This window comes from Brachionichthys hirsutus, chromosome 23 (assembly GCF_040956055.1).
Source record: "Brachionichthys hirsutus isolate HB-005 chromosome 23, CSIRO-AGI_Bhir_v1, whole genome shotgun sequence".
Taxonomy (NCBI): Eukaryota; Metazoa; Chordata; class Actinopteri; order Lophiiformes; family Brachionichthyidae; genus Brachionichthys; species Brachionichthys hirsutus.
The window spans coordinates 7,376,058-7,392,590 of NC_090919.1; the positions used below are offsets into that span (position 1 = coordinate 7,376,058).

Consider the following 16,533-nt stretch of genomic DNA (forward strand, 5'->3'; position numbering starts at 1 on the left):
ATGCAGACTTTATCAAAACCATTTCCACTGGAATATCATCATCATCATCTTCTCATCGCTTATCCCTATCTCTAAGGGAGAGCCCAGCCACCCTACGGAGGAAGCTCATTTCAGCCGCTTGAACCCACATTCTTGTTCTTTCGGTCACTACCCAAAGCTCGTGACCATAGGTGAGGGTAGGAGAACGGAGACCGACCGGTAAATCGAGAGCTTTGCCTTTCGACTCAGCTCTCTCTTCACCGTGACGGATCTGTGCAGAGTCCGCATCACTGCAGACGCTGCACCGATCCGTCTGTCGATCTCTCGCTCCATCCTCCCCTCACTCGTGAACAAGACCCCGAGGTACTTGAATTCCTCCACTTGGGGCAGGATCTCCTCCCCAACCTGGAGGGTGCACTCCACCCTTTTCCAGCTGAGAACCATGGCCTCGGATTTAGAGGAGCTGATTTTCATCCCGGCCACTTCACATGCGGCTGCGAATCAATCCAGTGAGAGCTGGAGGGCACGGCCTGATGAAGCCAACAGGATCACGTCATCCGCAAAAAGCAGCGACCCAATCCTGAGGTCACCGTTAAATGCCGATGATTTATGTACCAAGGACTTTCAACGGAAACAAGACCGCAAGGGCTTTATTGAAATGCTCCTCTTAGACAGGATGTTTGACTGTATTTGTACTGTAATACATGCTACTGTGTGACTGTACTTGTACTCCAACATTCTAATAAATATATTCATCATCACCAAACCAAACCCCCTCAACTCCCTGGCTGCACCTAGAAATTCTGTCCATAAAGGTTCTGAACAGAATCGGTGATAAAGGGCAGCCCTGACGGAGTCCAACCCGCACTGGAAATAGGTCCACCTTATTGCCAGCAACGCGGACCAAGCTCTGGCACCGGTCATATAGGGAGCGGACACCCCGTATCAGGGGGTCCGACACCCCATACTCCCGGAAAACCCCCCACAGGACTCCCCGAGGGACACGGTCGAATGCCTTCTCCAAGTCCACAAAACACATGTGGACTGGTTGGGCAAACTCCCATGCACCCTCAAGGACCCTGCCGAGGGTGTAGAGCTGGTCCACAGTTCCACGGCCAGGACGGAAACCACATTGCTCCTCCTGAATCCGAGGTTCGACCATCCGGCGGACCCTCCTCTCCAGTACCCCTGAATAGATCTTACCGGGGAGGCTGAGGAGTGTGATCCCTCCGTAGTTGGAACACACCCTCCGGTCCACCTTCTTATAAAGAGGGACCACCACCCCGGTCTGCCAATCCAAAGGCACTGCCCCCGATGTCCATGCAATGTTGCAGAGTCATGTCAACCATGACAGCCCTACAACATCCAGAGTCTTAAGGAACTCTGGGCAGATCTCATCAACCCCTGATGAGCCTTGTCACCGAGGAGCTTTTTAACTACCTTGGCAACCTCGGCCCCAGAGATAGAGGAGCCCACCCACAAGTCCCCAGGCCCTGCTTCCTCACTAAAAGGCATGTCGGTGGGATTGAGGAGGTCTTCAAAGTAGTCCCTCCACCAATCTACGACATCTCGAGTCAAGGTCAGCAGCGCACCATCCCCACCATACAGTGTTGACCGTGCACTGCTTCCCCCTCCGGAGATGCCGGATGGTGGTCCAGAACCTCTTCGAAGCCGTCCGGAAGTCGTTTTCCATGGCCTCACCGAACTCCCCCCATGCCCGGGTTTTTGCCTCAGCAGCCGCGGTAGCTGAGCTCCGCTTGGTCTGTCGGTACCTGTCAGCTGCCTCCGGAGTCCCACAGGCCAAAAAGGCCTGATAGGACTCCTTCTTCAGATTGACGGCATCCCTCACCACCGGTGTCCACCAAGAGGCTCGGGAATTGCCGCCACGACAGGCACCGATCGGCCGCTTCGACAATGGAGGCACGAAACATGGTCCCCCGGTACATGGTCAAAGCTCTCCCGGAGGTGGGAGTTAAAACTCCTTCTGACAGGAGATTCTGCCAGATGTTCCCAACAGACCCTCACAATACATTTGGGCCTGCCAGGTCTGTCCGGCATCCTCCCCCACCATCGGAGTTGACTCACCACCAGGTGATGATCGGTTGACAGCTCCGCCCCTCTCTTCACCCGAGTGTCCAAGACGTGTGGCCACAAGTCCAGTGAGACAACTACTGTAGAAGCCAAATGCATGATGGAATGCGTTTCCTGTGTTGTGCACTGTGTGGCGCTGTGGCCAGAAAGCTGTATATAAGGCAGGGCCAATCAGGCGGTACACAGGTGTTGACCCGGAAGGGCATACAGGTTTTGACCGCTTTGGCGGGATTGTTTTACCCAGATGCGCGTGTTTTATTGAGTGTAATTGTGTTGTATTTTGTAATAAATGAGGACCGTTTTTACCTTCTTAAACCGCTTCTGGACTCTCCCTGTTTGGACACGGAGAGGCGAAAGACGACGTAGCCGCTGGAGCGCGTCTAACCGAGCACTGCCGGCAACACCACAATAGCCCAGCATTGGGCCGGCTATTATACTGTCAAAACCTGCCCGATTGGACTAAGTTTGGAACCTCAGGAGACCTGTCTTTGGGAGACAGCCAGGGATGATCGTGTGGGCTGTGGTGGGGAGAAGTGGCTCGCGAAGATAGATCGGACGCCAGTCAGCTGTTCCGCGGAGCGCTGTGGACTACGGAGCTGGACCGGAGCTGGACTACGGAGCGGGACCGGAGCGCTGAAGACCATCGCTCGAATTTACAGTAAAGGCGCCCAACGGAGGTACGTGTAGCGCTCCACCATCAAAGGCCTAATTGTGTGCGCACGTTAAATCCAACGCATTGGTGAACATTGGAGCTGGATCACGTGACTCATTGACCTACTTTCCTTTGCGCTCACCTGAACGGAATCTGGCTTTGCGATACGAACCATGGAGGCGTGCGCTTTGGACGTGGGCACAAATACTGGAAATGAACAACTTACCAATGATGAACTCTCTCCTGAAGATAGCATGTCAAATATAATTAGCAGAAGCAGTCAAAGGAGCTACACGTCTAGTGCTTCATCTGCTAGATTACAGGCAGCAGCAGATAGAGCTGCAGTTCTAGCTCGAGTTAAAATATTGAAGGAGCGACATGCTATTGAAGAAGAGGAAGCAAAATTGCGAAGAAGAAAGGAGATGCTTGATTTGGAGGCTGAACTGGCAGCATCTGAAGCAAGGTTGGAAATCTATGATGCCAAAGAAAAGTGTCAGTCACAAGCATGCTCAAATACAAAGGGTATATGCAACAAAGGTGGAACAAACTATGAACAGATGTTACACCCCTCTGCTCGAGAGTTCATGCCTCAAAATGATGACAAACTGGAAGTCAAACCAGTGGATGTGAGACCGAAGCAACGGAACGCATCAAACACAAGGCAACAGCAGCACCGATTGCAATGCAATAGAAACAGGATGGAAACAAATGATCGATTTACACGAAATGAAACACGTCAGTCACTCACCGCTATGCAGACACCTGGAGACCTTCTAACGATCATGAGCAGACAAACTGAGATTATAGCAGCTTTAATGAACCAGCAGCGATCAATGACGCTCCCACCAAGAGACATTCCAATCTTTGACGGCGATCCCTTGCATTACAGGACCTTTATAAAAACATTTGAGCAAGGAGTGGAAAGTAAAGCAACCGCAGCAGACTGTTTGTACTATTTGGAGCAATTCACCAGAGGCCCGCCTCTCAAACTGGTGCGGAGTTGCCAACATATGGACCCAGATCGTGGCTACGTGGTGGCCAAGGCCCTACTGCAAGATCACTTTGGAAATCCTTACATAACAGCTACTGCATACATCAGCAAGGCTTTGCCATGGCAGACTACAAGAGCAGACGACACCAGGGCACTTCAGAGCTACGCACTATTTCTGCGTGGCTGCTGTAACATCATGGAGGAGCTGGAATATGTGCAGGAACTGGACATGCCTGTGAATATGAGGGCAATCCTTGCAAAGCTCCCGTATAGGATGAAAGAACGCTGGCAGAGCAGGGCTCATGACATCATGGAGTCTACTGGCCACAGAGCTAGATTTAATGATCTGGTGGGATTCACGGAGCGTCATGTGAGGATCCGTTCAGATCCCTTTTTTGGAGATCTGCAAGAATACAGTGCTAACACGTCATTAGACCAGCCGAAGTCACAACCCAGCCACAGAGAGAAGGGGCATGTGGTCGCCAGCACAGTGACCGCTATGGGCTCTCACAAAGAAGTTAAGCCGTCACGCCCAATCAAGGAGAACGAACGCTGTGTTTGCTGCTCTACGGAACACGCACTGGAAGACTGTCAGCAGTTTAAGGAGAAGAGACACACGGACAAAGTGTTCATATTGAGGAAAGGGGGGGTGTGTTTTGGATGCCTTCATCGAGGCCATATCAGCCGTAATTGTGAAGCAAGATTGCAATGTGAGATCTGTAATCAATATCATCCGACTGTGTTGCACATAGATCGACAGACCACTGCTCAAGAAGATGGACTGGAATCACCAGAACCCACTTCTGTCTTTCATACAACTTATGGACATACAGGGGCCGGCAGAGGTCGCACCATGCTGTCAGTGCTTCCTGTTAGGGATGGGAATGAGGAGCTGGACACTGGAGCAATGTCAGCCAGAGGAGAGACCAATTTCCAAACTGCGTCTGGTGGGCGAGGTCTGATTATTGTTGTAATGATACGATGTTTGTGGTATTTTATGAAATGTTTGAGAATTGCCATGTGTGGTACACCATGCCAATTAGGGGCCGGTGTGTAGAAGCCAAATGCGTGATGGAATGCGTTTCCTGTGTTGTGCACTGTGTGGCGCTGTGGCCAGAAAGCTGTATATAAGGCAGGGCCAATCAGGCGGTACACAGGTTTTGACCGCTTTGGCGGGATTGTTTTACCCAGATGCGCGTGTTTTATTGAGTGTAATTTTGTTGTATTTTGTAATAAATGAGGACCGTTTTTACTCTCTTAAACCGCTTCTGGACTCTCCCTGTTTGGACACGGAGAGGCGAAAGACGACGTAGCCGCTGGAGCGCGTCTAACCGAGCACTGCCGGCAACACTACAATAGCCCAGCATTGGGCCGGCTATTATAACTACAAAGTCGATCATCGAACTGTGGCCTAGGGTGTCCTGGTCCCAAGTGCACACATGGACACCCTTATGCTTGAACATGGTGTTCGTTATGGACAATCTGTGACGAGCACAGAAGCCCAATAACAAAACATCACTCGGGTTCCGATCAGGGGGGCCATTCCTCCCAATCACGCCCCTCCAGGTGGTGGAGCGGACCTGTATCCCCCAATAGAACAAGGGAATCCCAGGAGCACTCTCCAGTACCCCCTCCAAGGACTCCAAAAAGGGTGGATACTCTGAACTGCTGTTTGGACCATAGGCACAAACAACAGTCGGGATTCTTCCCCCCCACCCGAAGGCGGGGGGAGGCTACCCTCTCGTTTATTGGGGTAAACTCCACTGGAATATGAAAAGGCTAGCTGGGCTTCCATCACAGAGGCCGTCGACGCAGTGACACCCGACACCAGCAATGCCTTTGAATGTTGCTTTATTTCACTGACGTGCTCGTGTTTACTCCGCCAAGGTAAGTCTGTAACTTTGAGTTATGTTGCTACCAGACAGACAAACGGGTCTGGATGAAATTTTCAGGAAACTTCGGGAATGTTAGCAGGAACAGATGATGAGGATTTGGTGGTGACCCAGAAGAGATCCTGGATTCTGGATGGCCATGAAGCTTTGGATTTTCTATTCATTTAACAACCACCTTTTTGCATTTATTTTGTTATATTTACATTAGTTTGATGATCTGAAATATTAAAGTGTGACAAACAAAGGGTCAAATACTTTTTCACTCCACCTCGCTTTGATTCTGCAGTGTTGTAATTTGAGATTGAGATTCTTTGATTTATGGAGAAAAACGTTTAAATAATGTCATGACGTTGTGGACGTGGACATTTAGAGAACGGCTCCCAACGACTTTACCGAAGAAACCGGAACCGCTTTACCGGATGAACTGGACCTTCTGAACAGAACAGCCGTCCCCATCCTGTCAGCGTGTCGGAGACTTCAATCCTGAATGAAGTTAAGCCTCCTCGGGTAAACATTAATCACGTCAGATACTTTATTGATTTTGAAGGAAATCTGGGTATCCAGTAGTATAAATGTGGTGCAAGAAGTAGTTCACAACATCATCACCACAATTAGTGTAATCAGTGGAACGTAGAGATGCAGCTGATCGATCGATCACCTTCATTTTGGGGTATCGGCGATCGGCTAATTCCTACGTATGAAACCGATCTTATTTACCTCCTCGAAGGTCAGTCAGCCCAGTCTCCTTCTGCTCTGCCGTAAAGTCACAGACAGCCCCGCCTACTTTCCCGAGCCTATGGCTCCGCCCCGCGGCTCTGCTCCACACGGGGGGCCCCGCGACTCGGCTCCACACGGGGGGCCCCGCGACTCGGCTCCACACGGGGGGCTCCGCGACTCGGCTCCACACGGGGGGCCGCGGCTCTGCTCCTACATGAATGTTGGCAAGGCCAACTCAACTGGATGAGCCTTTCCAAAAATAACTTCAACCACAGCTTCCGATTTTCTGTTTCCACGGTTACTGTAGCAAGAAGAGCACGAAGACTCAGAGTTAATGTCCCTTTACAAACTGTAGGCATCACTGGAACTCCATGTAAATCTAAAATACATCCTGGCACGATGTTAAGCCTCCAAGGCGTTTGTAGAGAAACGCAAATGTTAGACGTTCTGATGAAAAATAAACAATCAAATATAATAAAAACCTGGTTCAGTACTTAGTGGACATCTGAAGTTATTTTTGAGCAGAGCTTGGACAAGCAGTCAACGAGGAAAACACTCGGAGCACAGACCTCCACCAAGCAGCTCAGTCTCCCTATAAGAATAACAGAAGACAAAAACCCCATTTGTCCTCTACCGATTCCACAGCGTCTCGCTGAAGACACAACAAACCCATTTGTCCTCTACTGATTCCACAGCGTCTCGCTGAAGACACAACAAACCCGTTTGTCCTCTACTGATTCCACAGCGTCTCGCTGAAGACACAACAAACCCGTTTGTCCTCTACCGGTTCCACAGCGTCTCGCTGAAGACACAACAAACCCGTTTGTCCTCTACCGGTTCCACAGCGTCTCCCTGAAGACACAACAAACCCGTTTGTCCTCTACCGGTTCCACAGCGTCTCCCTGAAGACACAACAAACCCGTTTGTCCTCTACCGGTTCCACAGCGTCTCCCTGAAGACACAACAAACCCGTTTGTCCTCTACCGGTTCCACAGCGTCTCGCTGAAGGCAGCAGAACCAGAGCCTCCTTTGTGGAGTCAATCAGAGACATTTTTGAACGGGTCCAGAAACTAAATCGTTTTGTTGTGAATATTTACCCTGATTTCACCTGGACCTGTTTCCTCAGGTATTAAAGACAGAACTCGGGGACACGGGACGAGACAGAGAACAGGAGAACCTGGAACCACTGAGGAACCAGAGAGGATGTAACAGAGAACTCTGTGGAGGAGGATCATTGGTTCATCGTGGGATCATTGATCTCTGGACTCAACGGGCCTCATTCCGTTACTCAGTAATACCTCGACATACGAGTGTTCCTGAACTCGAGCCAGCCTGCGAGCAACAGTCCAGGTGTTGTCCACCTCCCGTCCTCGTCTCCGGGGTGTGTTTCCAGTATCCACCTGATTCTGGCTGTACCTGCGAGTATTCCAGTAGTGAGAAGACACACGATGATGACGATGGAGATGAAGCATGAAATGATCCATCAACATGACTGGTGTCCGTAAGTGATGGGACACGCCAGTAGGAGAAGAGTGCATCAACGTGTACAATCCTCAACTAGAAGGATGCTCTGAAGAACACGAAGCCTTTCAGAGGTAGAAGTACTCCGAGTACATGTACGGCCAAGGCAGAAGTACTCCGAGTACATGTACGGCCGAGGCAGAAGTACTCGGTCTGAGTTTATGTACAACCGAGGCAGAAGTACTCGGTCTGAGTTTATGTACGGCCCTGTGAGCCCCACCAACGCTAGCCCTAATTACCCCCCCCCCCCCCCCATCATTGTTCCCCAGTTCCCAGACTGGAGAACGACGTCCCTCCAGTCCACCAATGGGTGTCTGTTTGCTGGTGGGGGGAGGGGCTGTAGGTGCAAACTGGCAGCGAAGTGTGTGTCCCAGTGTGTGTGTGTCCCTGTGCGTGTCTGTGTGTCCCAGTGTGTGTGTCCCCCTGTGTGTGTGTGTCCCAGTGCCTGTGTGTGTGTGTCCCAGTGTGTGTGTCCCAGTGTGTGTGTGTCCCAGTGCCTGTGTGTGTCCCAGTGTGTGTGTGTCCCTGTGCGTGTCTGTGTGTCCCAGTGTGTGTGTCCCCCTGTGTGTGTGTGTCCCTGTGTGTGTGTGTGTCCCAGTGCCTGTGTGTGTGTGTCCCAGTGTGTGTGTCCCAGTGTGTGTGTGTGTGTCTGTCCCAGTGCAGCTGTCGCTACAATGTGAGGTGCTGAGAAAGGCGCGACATAAATCCAATCCATTACTGCTATAAAGATTCTTACGAGTATTACTATCAGAAGTATTTATATTAGTAGTAGTGTTGTGCTATAAATATTGTACATTCTTAGTATTGTTGTTATAAGCTACTACTGTTATTATTACTACAGGTATTATTTTGTACTATTTTGTGCAAGTTAGCACACACACACACACACACACACCCTCGAGCTCCGGTGTCTCCTTATCAGCCGTTACCCTGGTTACCTCCCCTGGGAGGGGTTTCTCCCCCCCCCCCCCTCAGCTGCTGTGCATGGAAAGAGAAAGCCCAGTGGCTGGAAACACAACCAGCGTGCCAGAATGGAACGCACCCCCGAGAAACACAACCAGCGTGCCAGAATGGAACGCACCCCCGAGAAACACAACCAGAGTGAAAGAATGGAACGCACCCCCGAGAAACACAACCAGAGTGAAAGAATGGAACGCACCCCCGAGAAACACAACCAGAGTGAAAGAATGGAACGCACCCCCGAGAAACACAACCAGAGTGAAAGAATGGAACGCACCCCCGAGAATCACAACCAGAGTGAAAGAATGGAACGCACCCCCGAGAAACACAACCAGAGTGAAAAAATGGAACGCACCCCCGAGAAACACAATCAGCGTCCGAGAATGGAACGCACCCCTGAGAAACAACCAGCATGCGAGAATGGAACGCACCCCCGAGAATCACAACCAGAGTGAAAGAATGAAACGCACCCCCGAGAAACACAACCAGCGTGCAAGAATGGAACGCACCCCCGAGAAACAACCAGCATGCGAGAATGGAACGCACCCCCGAGAAACATAGCAGCCTGATCTCAGAATGAGTCACCAGCCAGCGGCAGCAGGCGAACCCAAAGCCTCACAACAAACTCATGTGATTTGGAAATGTATCCATGAATCATGTCGGGAAAATCTCATCTAATAGTTTGAGATGAGCAGTTCAAGAGTACCAGCATCAATAAAAGTCCTCCAAAACAAAGCTTTATTTCTACCTCGTGTGGTTTCGTAGTGGATGTTTTTGTTTGGCCTGTCTCAATACTTCAATCTAAGAAATAACGTGCATTTTTTGAACAAAATCCCTTCTTACAACTCCCAAAAGGTGTCATATTTCACATCTCCGTTTACCGTCCAGGTTCCTTCAGGTGAGCTGTAAACATTTCATCAGAAACCTCAAGCTTGTGGGAATGAACAGTTTGTACTGGATCACATCAGTAACCTCCCCCTCCAGGAAGAAGTGCGTTCACCATTTTCTCTCCAGTGGGTTCACCGAGTAGCTGAACTTTAAGCCCCATCCAGAAGGAGAACGTTGAGGTTCAGTAGTTCCATTTACTAGTTAGGTGTAATTACTAGCACTAACTCCACTAGTGCTGCTGTGTCTACCCCACCAGCAGCACTAGTGGATGTCACATGAAATCCAACTGACTGTTTGCTGAGCTAAAAGTCAATCAGGGCTCAAGGAGCGAAGCCAAAGCCGAAGCAGCACGGTGGAGATCAGGGGTCCCCAACCAACGGTGGAGATCAGGGGTCCCCAACAAACGGTGGAGATCAGGGGTCCCCAACAAATGGTGGAGATCAGGGGTCCCCAACAAACGGTGGAGATCAGGGGTCCCCAACAAACGATGGAGATCAGGGGTCCCCAACAAACGGTGGAGATCAGGGGTCCCCAACCAACGGTGGCGATCAGGGGTCCCCAACCAACGATGGAGATCAGGGGTCCCCAACAAACGGTGGAGATCAGGGGTCCCCAACCAACGGTGGAGATCAGGGGTCCCCAACCAACGATGGAGATCAGGGGTCCCCAACAAACGGTGGAGATCAGGGGTTCCCAACAAACGGTGGAGATCAGGGGTCCCCAGCTAACGGTGGAGATCAGGGGTTCCCAACAAACGGTGGAGATCAGGGGTCCCCAACAAACGGTGGCGATCAGGGGTCCCCAACAAACAGTGGAGATCAGGGGTCCCCAACAACGGTGGCAATCAGGGGTCCCCAACCAACGGTGGAGATCAGGGGTCCCCAACCAACAGGCCGTGGTGTACGGCGTTCCTACGGCTCCATCGAGAAGGTAAGAAGGTAGCTACCCTTTTACATGTGAATTTGAGAACCACAGGCGTTCCATTTACCGGCTTGATCATCTACCCAACTACTTCTGATGGTTATGGTTGGGCGAGCATTTTATATACCAGTATAAGTTCTTCCAATGATAAAAGAATGACTTATTCTGGTATAACGATCACTTAAAATGGCAAAAAGCGGCAACAGACGGAGAATTTGACATGATTGTGTCAAATTCCATAAACATCGGTCAATAATCAACCGGGATATTGAGGAGCACATTCTGAAGCGCCATAGACTGCAATGTTAACAGAAATTTCAAAGTGATCCAGAATCCAGGATCTCTTCTGGATCAGCACCAGAATGTAGTCAAGTGTTCCTGGAAATGTTCCCAACATTCCCTGAAAGTTTCGTGAAGATCCATCCAGGAGGTTTTGAGTTCTCTCGCAGAAACACGAACCTCCGCGGCGGAGACGAGACGTCGTGCTCCGGTTCTTCGCGCAGTAATCTGACCGCTAACCGTCTCAGGGCTGAGTAAGGGTCGTGTGGCGTCAGCGACGGCATCAGGCAACCGGCTGCGGTCGCCGCAGATACGCTTCTTCCGTGCCACCAGACAGCAGGGGCGGGCGGAGACACAACAAAAGGCGACCCAGTGGAGCGGCTCGCTCGCTCGGCTGCGCGCCAGGCTACGGCAGACCCCAAATCCATCCTACCTGCACGCGTAATGTCGGACAGGTCGTAGTTTCTGCCGCTGCGGGGAAACTCCTTCAGCTTCCGGTTGGACAAGTTGAGCGCCCCGCTGGCGGAAGCCTCCTCCAGCGCCTTGTCCACGCTCCGGCTGGCCGGGAGCTGGGCTGCATCCCCGGCAGCCATCAAGCGAGCAGCGCCGCTCCTTCTGCTGCTGACTTTAACTTCCGCTTTCAGAGCTTCCGCTTCAAACTGTCCCGGAAGCCGCGGGAACTCCGGGCAGGTCGCCCCGGCGGAAACTTTAAAAAGTGCGAACTGTGAGACGGAGTTTTGTTTCTCACTTCCACCGGGACCGGGACCGGGACCGGGACCAGGACCAGGCTTGTCAGACGCCCAGGAAGTTCAATCAAGCTGCCGAAGTTCACTACAAAAGGACCGGAAACTCGCGTGCCTTTCAAAGTAAATCAGCTACATCCGTCCTCGGTTCAAGAACAACCGAATCCGTTTCCACGGTATTAAACAACGGTTGAAGAGACACCAACGTGAGGACCGAAACTACTTTAATCCGCTTTGATGTGGTGAAAACTAAAATAATGACCCTAACCTCAAAGGAAAGAAGTTCAGAGAACTTCCCCTGAAACTACAGGAATAAAGGGCCCAAACGTGACATCAGTTTAGTAAAAGAGAACCCACGCAGGACCCGGAGAGAACCCACGCAGAACCCAGAGAGAACCCACGCAGAACCCGGGAGAGAACCCACGCAGGACCCGGAGAGAACCCACGCAGAACCCGGGAGAGAACCCACGCAGGACCCCGGAGAGAACCCACGCAGGACCCGGAGAAAACCCACGCAGGACCCGGAGAGAACCCACGCAGAACCCGGGAGAGAACCCACGCAGGACCCCGGAGAGAACCCACGCAGGACCCCAGATAGAACCCATGCAGAGAACCCACGCAGGACCCGGAGAGAACCCGGGCCATCCACCCACCCATCCACCCACCCATCCATCCATCCACCCATCCATCCATCCACCCATCCACCCATCCATCCATCCACCCACCCATCCATCCACCCATCCACCCATCCACCCACCCATCCATCCACCCACCCATCCATCCATCCACCCATCCACCCACCCATCCATCCACCCACCCATCCATCCATCCATCCACCCACCCATCCATCCACCCACCCATCCATCCACCCACCCATCCATCCATCCATCCACCCACCCATCCATCCACCCACCCATCCATCCATCCACCCATTCATCCACCCACCCATCCATCCATCCATCCACCCATCCATCCACCCATCCATCCATCCATCCATCCACCCATCCACCCACCCACCCATCCATCCACCCACCCATCCATCCATCCACCCATCCACCCACCCATCCATCCATCCACCCACCCATCCATCCATCCACCCATCCACCCACCCATCCATCCATCCACCCATCCATCCATCCACCCACCCATCCACCCACCCACCCACCCATCCACCCATCCATCCACCCATCCATCCATCCATCCACCCACCCATCCATCCATCCACCCATCCATCCATCCACCCATCCACCCATCCATCCACCCACCCATCCACCCATCCATCCACCCACCCATCCATCCACCCACCCATCCACTCACCCATCCATCCATTCACCCATCCATCCATCCATCCACCCACCCACCAGGACGGACCGATACGATGACTCCATCTGCATCCGTCTGTCTCACGCTCCGTCCTCCACTGACTCCTGAACAAGACCCCCCCACCGACCCGGAGGGGGCAGACCATCTTGTCCCAGTCAAGAACCATGACCTTGGATGTGGAGGTGACGATCCTCATCCAGACCCCCCCCCCCCCGTCTCCAAGACGTTCTGTAAATGATGGATGGATGGGACCTGCTGGAACCTGTCCCAGCAGGTCCCAGCAGGTCCCAGCAGTCTCGGGGCGAGAGGCGGGGCACACGAAGGACGACCAACCACCGCTCAGTCACATTTATGTTCACCCAAGCTGCGTGTTTCTAGAGGGAGGACGCCAGAACCCGAAGCGAACCCACGCAGGACCGCAGATAGCACCCACGCAGAATACGGAGAGAACCCACGCAGGACCCGGAGAGAACCCACGCAGGACCCGGAGAGAACCCACACAGAACCCGGAGAGAACCCACGCAGGACCGCAGATAGAACCCACGCAGAACACGGAGAGAACCCACGCAGAACCCTGAGAGAACCCACGCAGGACCGCAGATAGAACTCACGCAGGACCCGGAGAGAACCCACACAGAACCCGGAGAGAACCCACGCAGAACCCGGAGAGAACCCACGCAGGACCGCAGATAGAACTCACGCAGGACCCGGAGAGAACCCACACAGAACCCGGAGAGAACCCACGCAGGACCGCAGATAGAACCCACACAGAACCCGGAGAGAACCCACGCAGGACCGCAGATAGAACCCACGCAGGACCCGGAGAGAACCCACGCAGAACGCTCAGAGTTTACACAAGGATTTCATTTACTTGAATGTATTTAATTGTTTGTGGTTCAAACGACTAAACAAGGTTCATAAAGTTATTCTTTATTGTGTGTTTTTTGTTTTGTTTTTCCATCATGTTAAGGATACAGTGTTTATAGTCGGGGGGGGGAGGGGGGGGGGGGGGGCTGAATTACAAACCCTGTTTGGTACTCATGGAGAAAAGTATCATTAGTATTATTACACAAGCACACGAACAAGTATGGGTTTAAAACTGCACTAAATACTCGGAGCACCATCTTTTACCCGCTTCGGTTAAATATTTAAATATATATACTTAAATAAGTAACGTAACGTATCTATAATCTGCTGGTCTCGTCCTGTTTTAATAATGAACTACATTACCCAGAATTACTTTGAACAGGAACGTTCCATTATTCTGACGAAGGGGCGGCTTTCGTCACGTGTTTCGCCGGGTCACGTGATGCAGCGTGATTGGCCAACGTGTCCCATGAGCCAGGATAAAGGTTTCCTGTCGCGGACCCGCGGGCTGTAGTTCGAACACGCTGCCGTTGACTGGGAGCTGCCTTGCGCTTCGGGGACGTTTTAGCGATGGTGAGGCCTCCGTGCTGGACCGTCGCGTCCTGCCGGCTGACGATCCAGCGCGCTCTGATGCTAGCGTTAGCTTAGCCGCTAGCCCCCTGCGCTGGGTGAGCGCGGCCCGGCGGCTCTGGTTGCGCTGACCGGGTTTTGTCTTCCAGGCTGGCGGTAAGGCGGGCAAAGACTCCGGGAAGACCAAGACCAAGTCGATCTCCCGCTCCCAGAGGGCGGGGCTGCAGGTGGGAGCCTAGACAAGCTAACGCTAGCTAGCTAGCCGCGGCCCTGACCTCTCTGTCTCCTCCAGTTCCCGGTGGGTCGCATCCACAGACACCTGAAGACTCGGACCACCAGCCACGGCCGGGTGGGGGCCACGGCGGCGGTCTACAGCGCCGCCATTCTGGAGTACCTCACGGCCGAGGTAGGGTCCGCTAAGCTCCGCCCCCTGCCGGCGCCGGGTGACGCCCCTCTCAGCCGCCCTTCCCTTCTTTCAGGTTCTGGAGTTGGCAGGAAATGCCTCAAAGGACCTGAAAGTGAAGCGCATCACGCCGCGCCATTTACAGCTCGCCATCAGGGGCGACGAGGAGCTGGACTCGCTGATCAAGGCGACCATCGCTGGTGGAGGTAGCGTAACGTAGCGTAGCGTAGCGTAATGTAGCGTAGCGTAGCGCAGCGTAGCGTAGCGCAGCGCGGCGTAGCGTGGCGCGGCGTAGCGTGGCGCAGCGCAGCGTAGCGTAGCGTAACAAAGTAGCGCCGTCGAGTTGGTCCGATCTCCGGAGACCAATGGTAGGACATCCAGGCTGAACTCGTGGAGCCGCCTTTAAAGGGGGGGGGGGGGGGCGTGTCATCCGAGGCTCACTGTCATCCACTCGGGGCAGCGGTCTCTGCAGCGCCCCCCGGCGGTGTCTGATTGATGAATTTGATTAGCCATCATCCTTTCAGCGACGATGGCTAATCAATGGCTCTGATGTTAGTCCTGTGAAGACGCTGCCGTCGTCCGTTTCCTGTCCCCCGTGGACGTTTCCTGTCCCCCTGCTTCACCTGAACTGTCCTCCTTCCAGGTGTGATCCCTCACATCCACAAGTCTCTGATCGGGAAGAAGGGCCAGCAGAAGACGGTCTGACCGGCCGGTGGGACGCCTTGGGACGCCTTTGGACGCCTCTGGGGACTGGCCGTCCCTCACCGGGGGGGTTTTGGAAGTGGCTTCAGAGAAGCTTATCGTGCGTTTCGGGGGCTGCAGCTCCTCGACTTGCTTCGTGCCGTTTTAAATATTAAAGCTTCGACTCTGGGTTCAGCTTCCTGGCGCTCAGTGTTCGGCTTGCTGGTCGGACCACAGCTAGCGTAGGAACACGGCGTCTTGAGCCCCCAATGTGCCCCCCCCCGGTCCTGTCATGATTCACTGCTCATCGTTGGGTTCCTCAATAAAGTGGATGCTGCTGTCTGGAGCTCGTCTGGCTTGCATCATTGGGGGGGGGGGGGTGTAATACCTGTATTTAAGAAGCACTGGGTTTGAACGAGGTACAAAATAAAACATGAATCCTGAAGTAATTGTAGGTGACCACCAGATGGTGCTCTAACTCCATGTTGAGGGCCTGGAGGAGGAACTCTCGCCCGATTGGTCGATTCCACAGCGGTTCAGTCATTCAGCAGGGGGGCGATGTGTCGAGACATTTTAGAAACAGATGCAGGAATTAATTCAGAATAAAACTGCAGTTTGGACATTAGATGTCTCCTGTGTCGATAAAGGACGTATAAATCACGGCTTTGTGTTTTTATTGACAAACGCCAACACATGTTTGTCTTTGGGGTTGCAGGGTGAGGGTTCGAAGCCGAGCGTCCCGTCCGGTTTACGACGGACCGTTACATCCGGCTTCACTTCAGACACTGAAACGGGCCGTTGCCATAGAGACAACAGCTGCTGGGAAAGCCTTCGGAAGTCTGGGTCTTCTGCTTTCCTTTTTAAGTCATTTCAAATTGTACACGCGCACACACACACACACACACACGCACACTCAACTTCAGTTCAATAAATAAGGCCGGGCATTTGTCACACTGAACAACCAATCAACAAACAGATGCAGCTTTCATCAGAGCACTAAGGCGGCGACGCCCACGTTCCCAGCCCAAGTCAAACAAAGCTTCTGTTAGTCGGGG

The 16,533-nt window shown here is 52.8% G+C and overlaps 2 protein-coding genes across 2 annotated transcripts in view; one reads left to right on the forward strand and one right to left on the reverse strand.

The window, feature by feature from the left end:
- The window catches only part of lrch4 (leucine-rich repeats and calponin homology (CH) domain containing 4), a 37,785-nt gene extending 26,301 nt beyond the window's left edge, over positions 1-11,484 (reverse strand). The window contains exon 1 of the mRNA XM_068755688.1: positions 11,325-11,484. Coding sequence (XP_068611789.1) covers positions 11,325-11,484 — 160 coding nt within the window. The remainder of the gene's footprint in view (positions 1-11,324) is intronic.
- Positions 11,485-14,260: 2,776 nt separating this feature from the next.
- On the forward strand, positions 14,261-15,820 carry LOC137911617 (histone H2A.Z). Its single transcript, XM_068756001.1, has 5 exons — positions 14,261-14,397; positions 14,544-14,621; positions 14,687-14,800; positions 14,874-15,003; positions 15,441-15,820. Exons 1-5 carry the CDS (start codon positions 14,395-14,397, stop codon positions 15,500-15,502), a joined length of 387 nt encoding a protein of 128 aa, XP_068612102.1. The 5' UTR covers positions 14,261-14,394; the 3' UTR covers positions 15,503-15,820.
- The last annotated feature ends 713 nt before the right edge of the window (positions 15,821-16,533 follow it).

Bases quoted from the DNA above. Each gene is read 5' to 3' on its own strand.
- LOC137911617 (XM_068756001.1), top strand. The intron at 14,622-14,686 runs GTGGGAGCCTAG...TGTCTCCTCCAG, and splicing joins CCCAGAGGGCGGGGCTGCAG to TTCCCGGTGGGTCGCATCCA. The intron at 14,801-14,873 runs GTAGGGTCCGCT...CCCTTCTTTCAG, and splicing joins TGGAGTACCTCACGGCCGAG to GTTCTGGAGTTGGCAGGAAA.